Raw genomic sequence first — 19633 nt, forward strand, 5'->3', positions numbered from 1 at the left:
GAAAGTACAGGTGAAGAAAGTAATGAGTGTAAAAGAAGGAAAAGTTGGATAGATCTATTGGATACCCTGGTCTTCCTGACTGAGAAAGGCTGATAAAGATGTTAGGCTACAAGTATTGTGTAACTTTTATTATTTTGATAACTTCAGCCCACTGGTAGAATCCATATATTCAATCATTCATTCATTTTCCAATGCGCTCTTTATCTGTTAAGAGTCACAGAGGAGCCACAGCCTGTCATAGCTGTCACTGTACAGAAGGAAGAGAATCAAATTCTGAAGAGGATGAACAGACACATACACAGTCACACTTGTGCACATTTTCACACTTACAAAAAATTTGCATGATGACCAGTTTACCTTTGGGTTTGTATGAAGAAACTGGAAAATGCAGTGATAACCCACAACAAGGCAGACATGCAGACTCCACAGAGTATCACTGCGCCTCAAGTCCACAGCACAACCTCACTTAGCAGTCACAGCTTAGAGATGAAACCGAAAGCTTTTGCCATACATATGAGTACAGCACCAGCTAGGTGGCCTGAATCCATAGTTTTTTTAGATACTTTATGGTATATGTTATGCAGCACCCGTAGTGATATTGTGACCCTTAAGAATGCCAAGGTAATATTCTGAATGCATCCTATATTTTTCACACTTGACATGGCTGAACAAAGTTCTTCAAGTATTATGGATATGGGTGACTGAATTCAGATCAGCCTTTTGGACATTGCAAGTGACTTAGGGCCATACTTTTGGAAGAGAGATAATTGGTAATCCTTTCAAAACTTCTGGAGAAATGCCTGTTACATGTATAATATATATTGTAACACAACATCATGGTTTCTCTGTGTAACTACTCAGCAGTAAACTACTCCAGGCAAATGTGGGGTAAATTAGCACTATGGCACTAAGTGGGTCTGACCCTTTAACCAGTTTGAATTTCCAGATAAGAATGATTTCTAGTAGCTGTTTGCTCTTATTTAAGGGGAAGGCAGATCCAAGATGGCAGACGTTGTTGGGAAGTCCAGATGAGTCTAGACCACTTATCTGTGGGTGTATTCATGGTGATGAGACAGACTTTCTGAGGCTGGGGAATTCATCTTCAAGGTGGGAGTCCAATGGAACATTTACATTTACCAGAGAGAGTTGTAGTAGTTGAGAATTTAAAGGGCAACTGTTTTGTATTGAAATGATTTTGGAATGCAGTTGTTGAAGTACAGTCAAGGTGTTCAGAGAGTTTTAAATATTGTATTGTAGTAACACAAACTGTTTTCTATAACCTGTGCTCCTGGGTTATAATGCCAGTGAGGTACTGTATTGAACCAAAGACTTTTTTCCAAGATGGCTGCACACTAATCAAGAGCTTAATTTCAGCTCTCTCAATGTGAAAACAGAAACAGGGAAATAAGAGCCACTGATATCATCAGGTTGGGTAAAATTAATTTACTGATTAGTAAGTACACTGTCTGGATGACAGCAAAGAAGAAATGTAGAGAACCTGAAAGAAAGTGAACCAGAAAAAGTGAGGAGAAAACACTGGCTAGTAAGAATTCTGCAGCTGTTCAGCAAAATGCAGTTCAGTTTTGGTACAAGAGATGGCTTCCAGTAAATTAGAGGAAAAAAATAAAAGCATACTCAGATGTGATTAAAATAAATGAAACATTGAAAATTGTGGGCAATACAGATGTATCGGACTCCTGTCACATTGTATGAAAATTCTGGAGTGGATGATTGATAAACAAATACACAGAGTAGTAAAAAGTAAGACGGGAGATCATAGCTATATCTCACAGAGGATATCACTGCTATGAAACAGCCACACCATCCATGTAAAACAAAGCCTGTCCCTGTCCATATTCAAGTGCAACATAGATCTATGGATGGGAAACAGGAAATTTACACCATGACTGACCCTCTGTACTACTAATGGACAGAGGCAGCTCCTAAATGCTTTATCCCATGCACGAGTCCCCAAATTATATATGGTATGATCTGTTATTCTCATTAGGGGTAATATGTAATTATTGACCATGGAAGGAGTAAGGCCAGTCTATAAAAAAATGGGATACGTTATTTCAAGCATAAAAAGGGAAATTGGCTAGGCTTAAAATGGCCCACAAGGGCAGCTAGCGTACTATTTACCTGTAAACCTATGGAGATGTGCAGTTTGGATTCAACACAACTGACCTAATGTTTGCAGTGAGGTATATAGTTGAAAAGAAGCTAGAGATGAGGAAAGAGTCCAGCTGGGCATTCTTATACTTGGAGAAAGCATATGACAAGGTCTCTCCTAATGGTGTCTCAGATTGACACAGGTAACCTGTAAATGTTTCATCTTCCAAACCACTGCTTACACTTATCAAGGTAATCGGAACAGATTTGGGATGCATGGCTAAACTTAAAAAGACCGTTGTGGTCGTTAGCCTAATAAACACCTATGAGCCTATGAGCCAAGAAAGCTGATTTGGCAGTCTTGCATTGATTCAAAGTCCCAGAAACATGATAGAATTAATACAAGTTTTGTACGAGGACCCAGTGACTGAAGTACAAACTATATTTGATCTTACAGAGGGGCTCCCAGTGGGAGTGGGCGTGCATAAAGGTTCATCTTTGAACCCACTGGTGTTCATACTGGTGATGGACTACATTAGCAAACAGCTTGGAGGGAACACATCAACAAAGTTGCTGTATGCAGTCGATGTGGCATTACAGACTCTGAATGAACTTCAACAAAGGATAGGGGAATGGAATGCAAAACTGAAGGCACATGGGGTGAAACTGAGTACAGATAAGACAGTTGTAATGGCAGCAAATTGGGAAAATTGGAAGAAGCTGAGAATTGCGATAGAAGGGAAAATAGTGGAACAAGTTAACAACTTCATGCATCTGGGAGGGGTGGGTGAGAGGAAGGGAAGTCTGAATGAGGAGATCAGAGCTAGAGTCAGCGGGGATGCAGCCATCTGGTAGAGAGTGCCAGAAGTAGTGCATGACTGAAGAATGCCAAAGAAGCTGAAAAGCATGGTGTACAAAACAGTGGTGTGACCAGTACTATGGTATGGTACAGAACCTGGGCAGTAAAGGCTGAGTAGTTGAGGACTATGGAGGTGATGGAGATGAAGTGCCTGAGATGGGTAGTAAGATGCACACTGTGGGAAAGATGAAGAAATGTGGGCATAAGAGCAGAAGCCAAAGTAGGTCCAGTTGCAGAAAAGGTCAAAGAGAACTAGATTATGGTGGTTCGAGCATATATGCAGAAAAAGCAGAAAACAATCTAGTGAAGATGATTTGGGATAGACAGAAAGAAGGCAAGAAGAAACAAGGTGTCCAGCAAAGTGGTGAATGAAATATGTGAGAGAAGATCTGTGATAGTCAGGCATGAGTGTCGAAGAAGGTAGGGGAGTGGCACTGAATAGAGAGAGAGAGAGTGTGACTGTGGACATGATACCTAAACCCTATGTATAAAATGGGAAAAAAGGGGTAGCTGATGAAGATGATTGAAGGAATATATCAACTCAAATAACAAAAGGCTGCAAAAATAGATGAGCCATTAACCAGCTATTCAGATGAACTGATAAAACTGCAAAAATTAAAGGTTGAAATAAAGAAAAGGTTGTCTGAGGATGAGGATTCTCAAGAAGAGTGGTTTCAAAAAATGGTAGCATTAGATGATGGAATGTGCAGAGAAAACCTGAGATTTTCTGCTGTACCAGAGAAACTAGAAGGAACAGACTGTATTAATTTTATAAAAGCACAAGTAAGTAACTGGTCTGGTATTCCACAGCAGGATTTTGTAAATTAAAAGTGCAGATTGGGTGTATGCTGCAAACCTGGCCATGAGAAAGCAGTGTATTAGTAAAGATGCAATCACACCAGCAGAAAGCAATGACCTTAACAAAACTGAGGCAGATGTGAAAAGTATTAAAAAGTGGAAAGAGCAGAGTGGTTGTTGACAATAATTATCTACTGTACACCATGTAGAAGAGAAGCAAATTTATCCCAGCAATCAAGGAATGTCTAGAGGCAGGTGTAAGATTCAAGCTGCTGTTTACAGCTGTCTTCAGAATATTTTTCCTGGAGGATCAAAGACATTTTTGGATGCAGAACATGTGAAGGAGGAAATAAAAAAGTTTATCTAACAAAAAGTGAGTCAGCAAACAGAAAGGGATTCTGCTTCTTATTCTTCTGACAATAAAGCTCATAGGCAGGCTTTGCCAATGAAAATGTTTCCAACATACAAAGGAAAATGCTTGAGAGATAAGAAAAGAGTTAGAGCTGACTAGAAGAATCAATAATACCTTGGACTTGAACAAGTGACTGGTGTTGGGGAATGGAGATGAACAAAAAGACCAGCAATACTGAATTTAGTGAATAAATGGGAGACTATAAGGCATCAATCACATTTGTGAAATTTGGCTTTGTAAGAGAAAGAGCTGAGAAAGACTGGACTTTTGTTGACTTTGTTAAACTTTTGGGTGATTGTAAAGCATATACCCCACATTATGTAATTAATATTTAGAGGTACATTAAAGGGAAAAAGAGTAACTATCAGTAAAACAATTTTTGTTCTGTTAGTATTTGTATAAAACATTTCGCGATATAAACTGCATGCTATATATTAAAACAGTTTTGCATACTGTGCTGCCAGAGGTATTTTAAATGTGGGCATAAACTTCAGTGACCTGTTGTATGTGTTAAAAGATATTAAAGGAAATTAATATATTTTCTTAGTTGTAAGAAATATAGGCTTTACAGTATAACAAGAGAAGAAAGGCTGGAGAAAAGCAATTATAAGTTAATATGCTGTGATTTTGGGCTGTTGGGGTGGTGGGAGTGGGGTTTAAAAGTGCACTGATTATATTATACATAGAATTAAGATAATATGGCTTATTTTACAAGGGTGAATGTCTAGAATAATGCCATTATGTTAAGCTATAAACAAGTAGGCTTGAAAAATAAGACATAATGATGAAAGCCCTGAAAAATGCTACTTTTCTTGCATCTACAAAACTATTGTTTTTTTTCCATTAGCAACATTTTTCATTGGAAATCAAGACGTTTGCAGCTGAGGGGAGTTTTACATTCTGTTCTGAGTGAAATTGACAAAGAGTATCTCATGCATCTACACAGCTATTAGCTATTTTTTCTCTCATTATGGACGGCTCTGCATGGCAGTGAGCTGTCTGCAGGTACAAGCAACTAATCTTGAGAGTCCTGAGTATTCTTTGCTAAGGGAAATGAAAAATTTAAAGGTACAATGGCAAGCAGTACAGCGAAAAATAAAGTTTGAAATTATGGAAAGTGAATTTTATTTTTTATTTATTTTTATCACTTGTTGACCAAGTTAGTCCCACTATGCTAGTAGCCTCTTTTCAGGGGAGACCTTAGGTGGTATTTATACTAATAGAGGAAATTTGGCCAGGGCATCAAGGAAATTCCTGTACTATTTTTGATAGGTGCTGTAGGACATTTTACATCCACCAGAGTTACCACCAACTCAAGCAGATGGGGCATCAGTTTAACAACTCATCTGAAAGATGGCACACTCAGGAGTGCAGCACCATAAGGGATAGCAGCCACCCTGGCAGCCATAATACTTTAATGCATTTAATAGAACAGTGTACAGTTTAGTTTTTATTTAAAGATAGCCAGTGCACCATGTCTTAGGACTAAAAGTTAATGGTTTCCGAAACCATACAAGCTGTTTTTCACATTTGGGAAGGGAATAGAAATAAAAAGGAAGGGGGGGGGCAAATAGTGTGCATGGACAGCAATTACTGTAAGTCATACCTCTCAACCTAGAAACATCAAAAATCTGGACAAGGCCCATGAAAAATAGGTATAGGTCTGTACGCTGATTACCATAAAATTTGTATACATAATTACCCCACCCACTCCAATTAATTGTGGGATACCAGCTTTCAAGTGCAAACTGAAGAACAGACAACCAAAATATGGCACCAGAGTCCCCCTGCAGCCATTCCAATGTCCCATTTCCTGGCTATTTAACCCCATTTACTATAAACACTAATGTGCGCATACTGCTTTACTTCAATGATTATTTGGATTTTATTTTTACATTTTATAGCACAATTCACAAACACTAATAGATATTTGTTAAACAAAGCAATACTGTCTCACAATGAAAATAGACTTGGCATTAAAACTTCTCTGTCCTTGAAACTCATATTCATTGAAACAGCATTGAAACCCACACCACATCCAAAGAAAATACATCTGGCCACTGCTGGATAAAGATTACCTTTGGGCTGTTTTCAGATCATAGCCCCCTTGCACACAAAACAAGAAACATAATGCATTCTTTGATACACCTTCCTGACTTTATTAAATTGTATTCCTTGTATAATACAGTACACTTGTTAGACTTAAGTTAGAGCACATTTTAAATTTATTGTTTGAAAATTTTGCCAGTGGGCATTAGGCAATGAAACAAAATCCATGAACCAATAATGACAAAATTGCCCAATTCAGAACATTTCCATCATAAAAGTGTACTTCCACACACACACAGTATATATATATATATATATATATATATATATATATATATATATATATATGTGTGTGTGTGTGTGTGTATGTATATATGTGTATATATATATATATATATATATATATATATATATATATATATATATATATATATATATACATACACATATATAGCTAGAATGACTGTAGTGTAAGCCATAGGTATCTTGCACTTATTTTCAATTTCAGTTTTTTTTTTTTTTGGGGGGGGGGGACAAAAGGCCAAAAACCAGGGACACTTTTTAAACATGGCTTATATAATTTTGGAAAGTTGCTAGAATAAAATGTGTTACCACCATGCATTTCAGTGCCAAGTCTTGAACCTAGGATGCTGTGCACTCCAGTTAGAGCAACATACCACTATGCCAAATAAGCAGCTTCTTGAAAGACATGAAGACTGACACTTAAATGGCTATCATTTAGTGAATTCAGTTCTCACTTCTCACCATAGCTCTCAACCTCTTAGCACAAAAAACCTGGACAAAGCCAATAATGGGGGAATACAGCCCCAAAACAGGGATGAATTTCAAATACTGATCTTATAAACTTAGAAAATTGCTAGAATAAAACATTTTGTGTTACTATTTATTTTCTGAAGAATATGAAGTCTGAAATTCAAATGCCTGTCTTATTTAGTGAATTCAATCATTTAGTGATGTGCACACACACACACACACACACACACACACACACACACACACACACACACACACACACACACACACACACACACACACGCACCTCTGCTGACTGCAGAAATAATTAACTCCATTCCATACCAGCTCAAATAACTCTATCTGTGTAGTAGCTGAATAACTCCTTTGATGAAAAGAAAAATAAAAAGTAGATACCTTAAAAGCAGAATAACTCTGTTGACATGAGTGAAAATACCAGCTGAGCTCATATACATAGGTTCATAGGTTAGTACTAGGCTAACTGCCCTTGAGAGCCATTGTAAGCCTAGCCAATTATCCCTTGTGAGACTCAAACCCTGCACCTTGTGTTTGTAAGGCAAACACCTTAACCATTAGGCCACCCTCCCAACACACACACACACACACACACACACACACACACACACACACACACACACACACACACACACACACACACACACACACACACACACACACACACACACACACACACACACACACACACACACACACCCCTCCGCTGACTGCAGAAATAACTAATTCCATTCCATACTAGCTCAAATAACTCCATCAGTGCAGCTGAATAACTCCATCAATAAGAAGAAAAATAAAAAGTAGATACCTTAAAAGCAGAATACCTCCATTGACATGAGTGAAAATACCAGCTGAGCTGATGCACACACACACACACACACACACACACATACACACACACACACACACACACACACACACACACACACACACACACACACACACACACACACACACCTCCGCTGACAGCAGAAATAACTAACTCCGTTCCATACCAGCTCAAATGACTCAGTCCGTGCAACTGAATAAATCAGCTGATGAGAAGAAAAATAAAAAGTAGACCTTAAAAGCAGAATAACTCCATTGACACAAGTGAAAATACCAGCTGAGCTCATACACACACACCATAAACCCGTGGAGAAGAAAGTACCAGCTCATACACACCAGAAGTCGTTTGCTTCCCAGAATGTTAATAAACTCCGTTCACAGAAATAATCAGTACCTGGTTAAATGCTCAGTCATTTCCTTAAGTGCGCTCACAGATTTCAAACAGCCAGCCAGCCAGGAAAGCCCTTGAGCTCAATTCTGACAGGCCGACAGACCTGACGTCATCCCACACGTGATGACATCAGCTCACTTGGGAATTGTGGCACCCCATTATTTGGACCCCAAAACTCAGTAAAAACAGAGTAATTTGGTACGGTTGGGAGATATGTTGTAAGTGCCAACATAGCCTATATGCACTTTAGCATGGGTAACTTTAGTTTTAGGTTAGTTAATGCTTGTGGGTGCAGCTGTCAATTTGGGGCAGTTCCTGTCTGGATGGTTAAACTTCATTTTTTTAAGATGTACATAGTTTTGTGTGTTTGCTCTAAGTTAATAGTGGATGGGGTGTTCCAAAAATGTCTTTAATTTTTTTGTTTCAGGTTTTTCATTAAAACAAAGTCTTGAAAAATGTGAAGTAGTTTTAAATGGAGATGAGAAGAAATGACTATATAAAAGATCAGCCTGCCAAACACTAGTGTGTGCATGTAAGACAAAAGTTGAAATACACATTAAAAACTGTCATGTATATTACAAGGGAACAGTAGCTTTTTATCATACTAGCTACTCTGTCCATATTGTCTTGGAACATAATGGCCTTACAGGAAAAGCCAAAAAAGAAAGAGTGTTGAATTCTACTAAGAAATGCAGGGTACAAAGAGCAATGCTGTTGGAGACACATTTGGAAATAAATGAGCATGTGAATTTGACAAAGAAAGGATTTCAGAAACATCCAAGATGGCTGCACACTGATTAACAAGTTAACTTCAGCTCTCCCAGTGTGAAAATAGAAAGTGAGAAGAAGTAGCCAGAGATATTGTCAGCTTGAGTAAAATTCAGTTACTGGCTAGTAAATTTTCTGCCTGATGCTGTCAGAGAAGAAATTAATGTAGCCCAAAAGAAAATCAACTAGAAAAGGTGAAGAGATAACACTGACTGCTAAGGACCTTGCAACTATTTAGCAAAAAGTACTTTAAGTTCCAGCTTTGGTGCAAAACACAGTTTGCAGTAATCTATAAGGAAAAAGCAAGTCAAATGTGCTCAGAGCTGATAAAAATAAACAAAATGCTGAAGGAGTATATCAACTCAAACAACGAAAGTCTGGAAAAATGGTTGAAGCTTTAAACAGATATTCAGATGAGCTGATAAAACTGCAAAAATCAGAGGTCAAAATGAAAAAAAGGCTGAGTATGAGACTGCTCAAGAAGAAATATTTCAAAACATGGTAGAATTAGAGGGCAGAGTAATAGGGAAAATCTGAGATTTTCTGCTGTACCAGTGAAATTAGAAGGAACAGTCTGTATTAATTTTGAGAAGGCACAAATAAGCAACTGGACTTCTATGTTCCACAGCAGGAACATTAATTGAAAGGCACACCATGTGTATCCCTAAATTTGGCCACTAGAAAACACCCAAGACCTTTGTTAGTAAAGAAGCAAACCTACCAGGCGAAAGAGTTGATCCTGACAAAACTGCGGCAAAAGGGCAAAGTATGAAAGTTGGAAACAGTAGAGTGTTTGTGGAAAATGACTATTCACTGTCCACCAGGCAGAAGATAAATATATATACCAGTAATCATGGAATGATGAGACGCAGATGTAAAATTCAAGTTGCTGTATCCAAGTGTTTTTAGAATATTTCTTCATGGAGGATCAAAGTAATTTTTGATGTAGAACAGGCTAAAGAAGAAATATAAAAGGTAGTCCAACAAAAATGAGCTATCAAACAGAAAGAGACCCTGCTTCTCATTTTTCTGATAATAAAGCTCATGGAGAGACTTTGTCAGTGAAACATTTTCCACTGTTTCAAAGGAAAATGCTTGAGAAATAGAAAAAAAGCAGAAGAGTTGACCAGAACAGTCGAGAACACCATGGAATTCAACCAGAATCTGGAGTTGGGAGATGGAAATGAACAGGACGAAGACCAGCAACAAGGAAATTAGTGAGTAATTGTGAGACTGCAAAGCATCAGTCACATTTGTGAAATACAGCTGTATAAGAATAAGTAGAAAGCGTGGACTTTTGTTTACTTTGTTAAACTTCTGAGGGTCTGTGAGTAAACATGAGACTGCAAAGCATCAGTCACATTTGTGAAATATGGCTGTATAAGAATATATAGGACTTTTGCTGACTTTGTTAAACTTATGAGGGACTGAGAAGCATTTGCCTCACTTCATGTCATTAAATGTTTGGAAGGACTGTGAGGGTAGGGGATGATGAAGGGAAAAGGTAACTGTGGAAAACAGTTTCTTTTCTTAGCAGGAATTCTATGAAACTTTTTACAAATGTAATTTGCATATTTATAGTTAAGTATTTTAGTTGTTTTTGTGTGTGATAAAGTTATTAAACAGATATCAGTTTTTCTTCATGCTCTTCTTTTTGGCATTAAGAAATATAGGCATTATGGTAAAAGAGAGAGAGAGAGAGAAGAAAAGTTAGGCCAAATAATGTTTAAGTTAATAGGGTAAAATCTTGAGCTGTTCTGGTGTGAGATGGTATGTAAATGTACACAAATTATAATATTTGTTGAGCTGATATTTTTTTCTTACTTTTGAATAGGTGAATGTCTGAATTAAGACACTTGGTGTCATCTAATATCAAATTTTAAGTGGAAACAGATATGAGAACACCAAATAGAATGAACAAATTTCCTTTAACAGTAAATGTCTCAGCTCATCTTTCAGGCTATAATAGAGGACTGCATTTTTCTTTTTTTTCCTCTTACTTTTCTATAGAGGCAAGATGATAATAGGGCAATAAAAGACAGAACACTGGTTTCTTCAGAGTTAATGATTTCTGAAAGTGTCCGAGTAGTTTTCATATCTGGGGGAGAACTAATAAAGATTAAAAAGAACAGACACCAATTAATGTAAGTAGATGCACAGGCAGTAACATTCACCTTAACATGGATAACCTCAATTTCAGGTTAACTAGGGCCTGTGTTAGCAGCTTCTGTCGCAAATGTTCCTATTAGCAGAGATAAACTTCATTATTTGAAGATGTACATAGTTAGGCGTGTTTGTATTAAGTTAATAGGTTATGGCGTGTTCTGAGGGTGGATTTGTTTTTTGTTTTTTTTTGTTTGAGGGTTTTTATTTAAAAAAAGTCTTGTAAAATGTGACATAGGTTCCAGTGTTGATAAGAAAAAAATGTGTAAAGGATTAACCTGCCAAACATTAATGGATGCATGTATTACAAAAGCTGGAAACAGATATTTAAAAATAACTGCCATATATAATAAGTGGGAATAACAACTTCTTACCATAATGGTGACACTTTCCATATTATCTTATAATGTGAATGGTCTCACAGGTATAAACAAAAAGAAACGATTACTTAATTATATTAAGAAATGCAGAGTGCAAATAGTAATGCTACAGGAAACACATTTAGAAAGAAATGAGCATATTAGTTTGCTAAAGCATTTCAGGATGGATATTCTGTAGAATACTGGGGACAAAGGAAAAGAGGAGAACTTATAGCTCCAGTGGTAATAGAAGAGGAAAAAGGATAATAATGGCAGATTTGTAGGCATAGGGGCCTACTGGCAAGGGATGAGTATTACATTGGCATGTATTTATATTAAACTAAAACTGCTATTTTCTAAAACATTTTGGGATAGATAATTTGCTTTCAGCAGGGAATATTACCTATAGGTGGGGCTGGAATTTGATTTTTAACCATGTGGATGGACTGGCGGATTAGAATGGAATATATAACAAAAGGGTTGATTTTTGAAGAAATTTGTGAACATATTTTGAAGGAAAGACATATTAGAAGTAAGAAGAGTAAGAGAGAATTTACATATTATTCCTCAAAGTACAATAACTGGGACCTGACAGAAATTATATTTTACAGGAACATGTCCATTAATTGAGAACTTTGATACACGTGCAATAACTATTTTAGATTATGCACTGATAATTACTAAGATAAAAATACAGGGTAATAATGTAAATATGGAACAGTGGTGCTTCTCTACCTACCTGTTAAAGAGACAGAAATTTAAAGAATGGGTAATGGAAATTATCCAGAAGGTATTAGGGAAGATAGAAATTACTCCAGAAGTTATAGTTAGTGAGTGGGATAAAATAAAAGTAGAGTTTAAAAATAGGGTAGAAACAAAAGAAAAAGAGATCTGGTTAAGAAGTAATAAGAATTATTTAGATGGGCCGACACAGATTAAAATATTACAAAGTAAGGGGAATCTCACAGAACAAGAGGAGAAGCAATTGCAGACTGCTAAAGAGAACATTAGTGAGTATCTGGATAATATGCATGAGTTTAGAAAGACTGCTGTTAAGCAACTGTGTTTTGATAACTCCAGAGCACAAAAACTTGTGCATGGATGGCTAGATGGATGAATGAATGGACTAGGCAACCGAAAGTAGGAAGGACTGCTGCCAGACTTAGGGCATCTATAACAAGGAATGTAACCATAGAGTGTGTATTAGGTAGTAGAGCTATTTCGGAAATTTTATGAAAATTTGTATAAAGCAGAGAAATGGGGAAATTAAGAAAAAGCAGAAATGGAAATATTTATGGAAGACTTAAATATGCCAAGGTTAGAGGTAGATAGGGCTCACCAATTAACAGTCCAGATAGGAGGAGATGAGACAAAAATGGTGATGTATAAACAATCTACAGAAAAGTCTCCATGAATAGATGGTATTCTGGTGTAACTTTGGAAGTTAGGAGGGAGGAAAGTGATAAAGATCTGGAACATTTTACCAGTATTTTAAAAGAAGGGGAAGCACCAACATCTTGGAAAAAAGCTGTGGTGGCTATAATACCTAAAGACGGTAAAGACATATCTGATCCAGCTTCATATAGACCCATTTCAATTTTAAACCATGATTATAATGTGTTTATGTCTATAATGTCTAAAAATGGCAAAGTTGATGCAAAAAAGGATTGATAAGGACCAATGTGGTTTTATAGAGGGGAGGACAACATCTGACAACATTAATAGAACAATGATGGGTGGGTTTGGTATAATAGTTAAAGTCTTTAACTCATAGACACAAAGTACAGGATTTGATGCTAACCTTTGACTGTTTGCTAGGCTTAAAATGGCTTTTCAAGACAATTAGCCTAGTACTGACCTATGAACCTATGATGATCCAGAGAGAAGCCAACTGTAGAAAAATACCACTGTTGTTGGTGCAGAGAAAACATTTGACAGAGTAAGATGGGATTTTGTGAGTTGGACAATGGAAGCATTTACATTTCCTGATACAATAATAAAGTTAATTAAGGGGATATATGAAGGATTGGAAGTGGGAATTAAAGCGTGAGGGTTCCTCTCTGATAAGTTGTGTTTAAACAGAGAAACCAGGCAGGGGTGTCCCCTTTACTATTTGCTTTGACAAAGAAAACTTCAAGGATATAATTAATATGGTAATCAATAAATGTTGGCTTTATTTGTGGATGATACTGTTTTATACTTAATACATCCAGAGAAGGACAGTGCAGTTTTATGGATCATTCATTTCAGGACATAAAATTAACAAAGTTAAAACAAAGGCTATACTCATTAATTATGTACCCACACACACATTGGTTCAGCATTACCTATATTTATGGGGATTAAAAAGGCTGTTATGACAGTTAAGGATCTGTAGGAAGAGACTAACGAAAGGTGAATACAAAATCTAAGAAACTGGAATCTCTTGTTTATGCATATGGATAGTAAAATTCAAGCAGGGAAATTGTTTAGTCAGTTTAGTTTTATATGCAGTTCAAGCATATTTGTATCAACCAGAAGATAAGTTGTGGGGAATAATTAATAAATTATTGAAGGAATTTGTCTGGGAGAACTAGAGGTTAAGAGTTGAGTGGGATAAGCTGATCCTTCCTATAGAAGAAGGTAATTTAGAATTATGTTATTTGAAGGGATATTTTAGAGTTACATAGTAAAGGCCTATACGTGTAACTCAAGCAGAAGGTTACATTTCAAAATAGAAAGGGATGATGATGAAGTGGGGTGGGTGGTATGAAATAAGGAGAGAGAGCAGCATTTTGGATGCAGATTCTTAAGGAGAATAATAATAACCATACAGAATATATTATTCATAAAGTCTCAGAAAGTATTCTAGGAACTAACCAACACAAGAATGGAAAAAGGAGTTTTTGCAGATAAGGATGACTGCAATTAGAGGTACAGAGAATAGTTTTGAGGGGGGGCTGGAATTTACTGCAGAAAACTGGTAAAGGAACCAAGGTATTTGTAGCAAATGATTAGAGAGGGAAAGGTGATAGAATGGGAACAGGCCAAGAAGATATTTGGACTGCAGGCTAGAGACTGCCTTTCCTATCAGAGATTCATATTAGAATATATGCAAAGAGAAAGGGATACAGGAATCCTAAGTGAAAGGCCTGTTCTGATAAGAGTTTTTAGTTCAATCTTGAATAGAAGTTGCTGTTAAAAAAGGGATATTTATTAGAACATAAAAACATTGAATGACTACTGCAGGAATTAACTGCAGTTTGAAAGGGCTTCCTACTTAAGTGTCGTCACTCAAAATACTGAGTGCCAAAAAAAAAAAAAAAAAAAAAAATGAAAACCCAGAAAATAGCAAATTTTGAAAATCAGTTTTCTCCTTGAAGAGAGATTTGATAAGCAATTCACAACAAAACAATGGGGGATATATGTATGTCTCCCAAATATACAACAGGGTGTAGAAGATTTAGGATTTTTGCTGGAAAGTGTTTGCATAGATAGTTTTATACCCCAAGAAGACTACAACAAATTTTTCCTCAGATGGCAAACGTTGGAGGTGTGATGGGGAAGAAAGAGATAACTGGGAGCATATGTTTTGGGTGAGTAATGAGTTGGCAGATTTTAAAAATTCTATACAAAGTACTGTCAGAAATATTGGGTGAGCAAGAAGTGTCCGAGTCGGATCCGAAGTTAGATCTGAAACCCATCAATTGAGGAAGAATGAAAGTGGACAACACAAATGCATCGTTATGGTGAGTACATAACTTTTGTTGTTGGAAATGTAATGAGTTAGCAGATTTAAAAAAATCCCTGAGCAAATGGCTGTAAGTAAGGAAATGATTCTTTTGAGCTAGGATACAGGATCTGAATTGCCTAGACATACTAAGACCTTGTTAAGTTTAATTCTGGTAGCTGCCAAAAATGCATTTCCTAGAAAATAGAAATCAAAGTCTGAATCAAGTTTAGTTTAAGTATTGACTATTCAACAGAGATAAAATAACTGGGAGTGGAATTGTTAGAAAAGGGTAGAAGCAAATTACAGAGAAAAAAATGGAAATTGTGGAAACAATGCATGCAGAATAAAGTTTTGGAGGAGGAGGGAGGTTTAATGGAAGGCAGAAATCAATCAATTTATGTAAAGTTGGATTGATAATAATTATACAAAAGAATATATGTGCTGTATAATGTTTGTAACTGGAAATATGGTAATATGTTTTATATAAATGTATGTTTGCCTATGTCTTAAGTGATAATTCAGTAAAGGTGCTAAAAATATTCCATTATCAATCTATGCATTTTCAAGGAGAAATTTTCATTCTTTTGAACTGTTGTGTACTAGATGCAGTACAGAAACCATTTCTTCTTCCACTTTCATAGTACTTATTGCATCCCCTGAGTCAGAGATACTAATATAATCCAAATGCAGTTGTTAAATGGGATATATAAATAGGAAGTTCTTATATTTTAACCATCACATCCTCTGTATTTTTAAATGTTAACATACCTGTAGTCCAATAAACTTGCTATATAGTAGAAGCAAAGTTTTAGTTCAACCTGTACCTTTTACATTCTCAAGTAGTATTCACAAACTGTATTTGTTGATGAAAAGTAGCCTCTTACTAATCAATCTCATTCAAAACAAACAGGTTGACCAGCCACTGAAAACTTCTTTTCTTGTTGCCACAGTGGCCACAAATTAAACCATTTTCATAACATGACTTAAACAGTTGCCCTGGCCCTATGACACAGAGAGAAAAACCTCTGACTGCTCCAAAGAAGACATATGTTTTACTGCAGGCACTGATGCTGGAGAAACCAGGCAGGGGAGGATGGGAGTAAGTGACTGACACTATTGGTTTGCATGTTCTAGGAGAGGGAGGCAGCTTGGTTGATTACATTGGTGCCACTGGCAGGAATGCAGGGCTTTTGCCAGCAGTAAGTAGATCCTAGCATATCCACATTGCAAACAATGAGCTGATTGGTGGTCAGAACAATGTACATGAGCAGAAGCATGCATGCATTTCCTAAGGGCAGTAATCATGGAGCTGTCAAGCTGCTGAGGAGTGGAAACAGGACAGTCCACAGAATCTGCCAAATGTCCCTCTCCCTGACCCTCTATTTTCATCTGAACTGGGGAACAAATGATTCCGAGGGCTCTCACTGTGGTAGAGGAACAAATGAGTCAGCTGAGTGCATGAAATGAAGCCACTGGGCTTCCTGTATTCCTTGTTAGTTTCACTTAAAAGTAATCACATCTCTTTTTTACACCCAGTGAGTTCCTCTTTATGGTACTATCTGTGATTTTACATAATCCATTAAATCCATACCTTCCTGTCCTTCTAGTATTCCATTCAGTCTCACATTTTCCTTCAAGTGATATCTTCCATTTTGACCAGCTGCTGTTCCATATATTCCACCTTTCCGCCAATTTAATATGCCTTGTCATAGGTCACACCAACCTTCAGCATAATCAGCATCATGGTGACTTGCTGATGCTGTTTCCTCAACTCGTTACCTAGAGTCACCTCCCTTATCTGGCCAGAATTCTCTTAAATGCCAAAAATTCTATCAAATGTCTTCTAGCTCTCTTGCCACTTGTCCAGCCAAAGTCCTATTAAGTGCCAAAAATTGTATGCAATGTCTTCTAGCCCTCTTCTTGACACTTCTTTCAACACTTTTCCTTTCTTCCAAAGTCATGTTTCCTACCCTATTTTCAATAACTTTTATAATCATTCTATTAATAAGAGCTTCATACACCTTACAGTGTGCCACAAATAATCATATTAAATAAAAAAGTAACATTTTTGTGTAGGGTACACAGGGTGACTCAGGGAATTAAACTATTTCATGAAGCACTGCAAGACTTCTCACCTATTTGCATTTCACCATTAAATTCCTTTGTAATCACGAACAGTCTTCTGTAGTTCTTATTTGCTTTCAGTGTAATTGAAATCACTTATGCTCACCTGTAGTCAGAACTGTGCTGCTGTGATATGCACCAAAGAAGTTATGTGACCATTGTTGCCAATCCCACTAATCGGAAATGTGATAAATCAGAAATGTGTTAAATAAATAAGTATGGACTATTAGTGTTTCTTTATTCTGTCTTTACAGGGACCTAAGAGTAAACCTCAGCATTAATAATTAAAGAGACTGTTTATTGTTGAGTGTTACAAAATAAACATTTTTTTTCTGTAATTTGCAGGTTGTAACATCTGAAATTAAAGCAATATTTGCTGCAGAAGATGCATTCCAGATACATTAAGAATGTTTAACAATCATCAGTGAAACTACGTTCAGTAAACAGATACACATTTCCAGAAGGGAAGATCAATACATTTTTATTACATATTTATTATAGAAGACTCTGATAAAAACACAATTTTATATATTGCATTATCAAGTTCTATACATATGTATTCCTGTTTATATCTGGGCATACCAGCTGACACAGGGATGGATGTTATACTAGAGTTTCCTGTATTAAATTAAAAGTATCTGCTCTTTTCCTGAAGCTAAATGAACTGAATTCCATATTAAGGCAAGTTATTGTCAATACTTTGAATAGCATCCTAGCTTATAGAATTTGTATGCATGCAGTAAGACAGATAAAGCATGCCAGTATAAAATACAAGGTTTTAAAAAAGTGTCCAGTGTTATAACTACTGTAATTGACTTGGCATGCTGTACAAAAAATAAAAATTATGTTGTAACAAAGTTTCATGTGTTGTGATTGCTTTGATTGACTCTTCCATACAACCTGTGGCATGAAGTATGTGCATTGGTTAAATTTTGGGATGAGAAATGTTTTTTACATACCTTTATTAAATTATCACTTAAGACATAGGCACACACACACACATTAATAGAAAAACTATATATTTTTCATATATATGCATTATATATTGCATATATGTTCTTCCTTTTTTACAATTATTCACCGCAACGTTAATACATTCCTTAATCCTGCCTTTCTTTAAACCTCAGTCCTCCTGAATATTATTCTGCATTTATTGTTCCCATACATTTAATTTATTTCTATATAATTTGCTCCTTCCCTTTCCTGAAGATTCCACATCTTGTTCTTTCATCAGCTTTACAGTATGCAACTTCAATTACAGCTGGTTTACATTTTGATTTCCATTTTATTGTAGTTACTTTTTGGCAACCAGTATGGCGTTACAATGTATAGGCAGTTGAGATCCTGCAACCCAGCTCAAAGTAATAATTCCTTATCTATAGTCATTTCCTGCTCCAGGATTTCTGACAGAGTACTCTATAGGGAATTTTTAAAATCTGCCAACTCATTACAGTCTGTACAGATCTATTCCTATGTTCCTTTGTATGTTGCCTTTCCAGTTTGTCTTCCCAGTATTTTCTGAACTCCTCTGATTGATTCATATAGTTGTCATGTAATACTTTATATACCTTACTAATTATCCCTTTTAATAGCAGCTTCTTTTCTAACCTCGACTAAAAAAATTTTCCAGAGCAGGTCTTTCACTTAGGACACCCCTATCCCTTTATCTTTGCCTATACTCTGATATCAGTCCCTGAAAGGGAAGGCAGTCTGTAACCTGCAGTTCAGAAAGGTTTCCTCATCCCATTTGCTCACAGTACCTTGGTTCCTTTGCCAGTTTTCTCCAGTAAATTTAGCCCCCCCCCATACACCTATTCTTGAAGTCATCTCTATTAGAAAAAACTTCTGTCTCAGTTTGCATGTTGGCCTATTTGTTAGAATGTTTTCTGCAGTTTTATGAATGTAATACTCTGTATGGCTGTTGTTATTCTTCTCAAGGATATGCATCCAAAATCCTGCTTTCTCTTTATTTCTCTAACTTCCCCCTGTTTCATCATTATCCTTTTCCCTTTTAATTTATAACTTTCTGCTTCAGCTATGTATATTGGCCTTAACTGCATATATGTAAAGTATCCATTCCAAAAATTAATCCTGAAACAAATTGTTCTATGGGGAGGATTGACTTATCTCACTTACCTCACTTTAACCTTTTCCCCTCTCAAATAAATTAATTCAAATCTTTATTAGTTATTGCTCCAACTTCTCTGGTTGATAAAACTATGACAGAGCTGTATATATATAAAACTAAAAGGACTAAAACATGTTTACT

The 19633-nt window shown here is 36.4% G+C and overlaps 1 protein-coding gene across 3 annotated transcripts in view; it reads left to right on the forward strand.

Annotated features, from left to right (window-relative positions):
• The window catches only part of LOC122799897 (E3 ubiquitin-protein ligase RNF14-like), a 1216993-nt gene extending 1198778 nt beyond the window's left edge, over positions 1-18215 (forward strand). For all 3 annotated transcript variants that reach the window (XM_044069279.1, XM_044069281.1, XM_044069280.1), the window contains one exon: positions 17710-18215. In XM_044069279.1, the coding sequence (XP_043925214.1) occupies positions 17710-17716 (7 nt within the window). In that variant the 3' untranslated portion in view covers positions 17717-18215. The remainder of the gene's footprint in view (positions 1-17709) is intronic.
• Positions 18216-19633: the final 1418 nt, after the last annotated feature.

This window comes from Protopterus annectens, chromosome 4.part0 (genome assembly GCF_019279795.1).
Source record: "Protopterus annectens isolate FY-2018-M chromosome 4.part0, PAN1.0, whole genome shotgun sequence".
Taxonomy (NCBI): Eukaryota; Metazoa; Chordata; order Ceratodontiformes; family Protopteridae; genus Protopterus; species Protopterus annectens.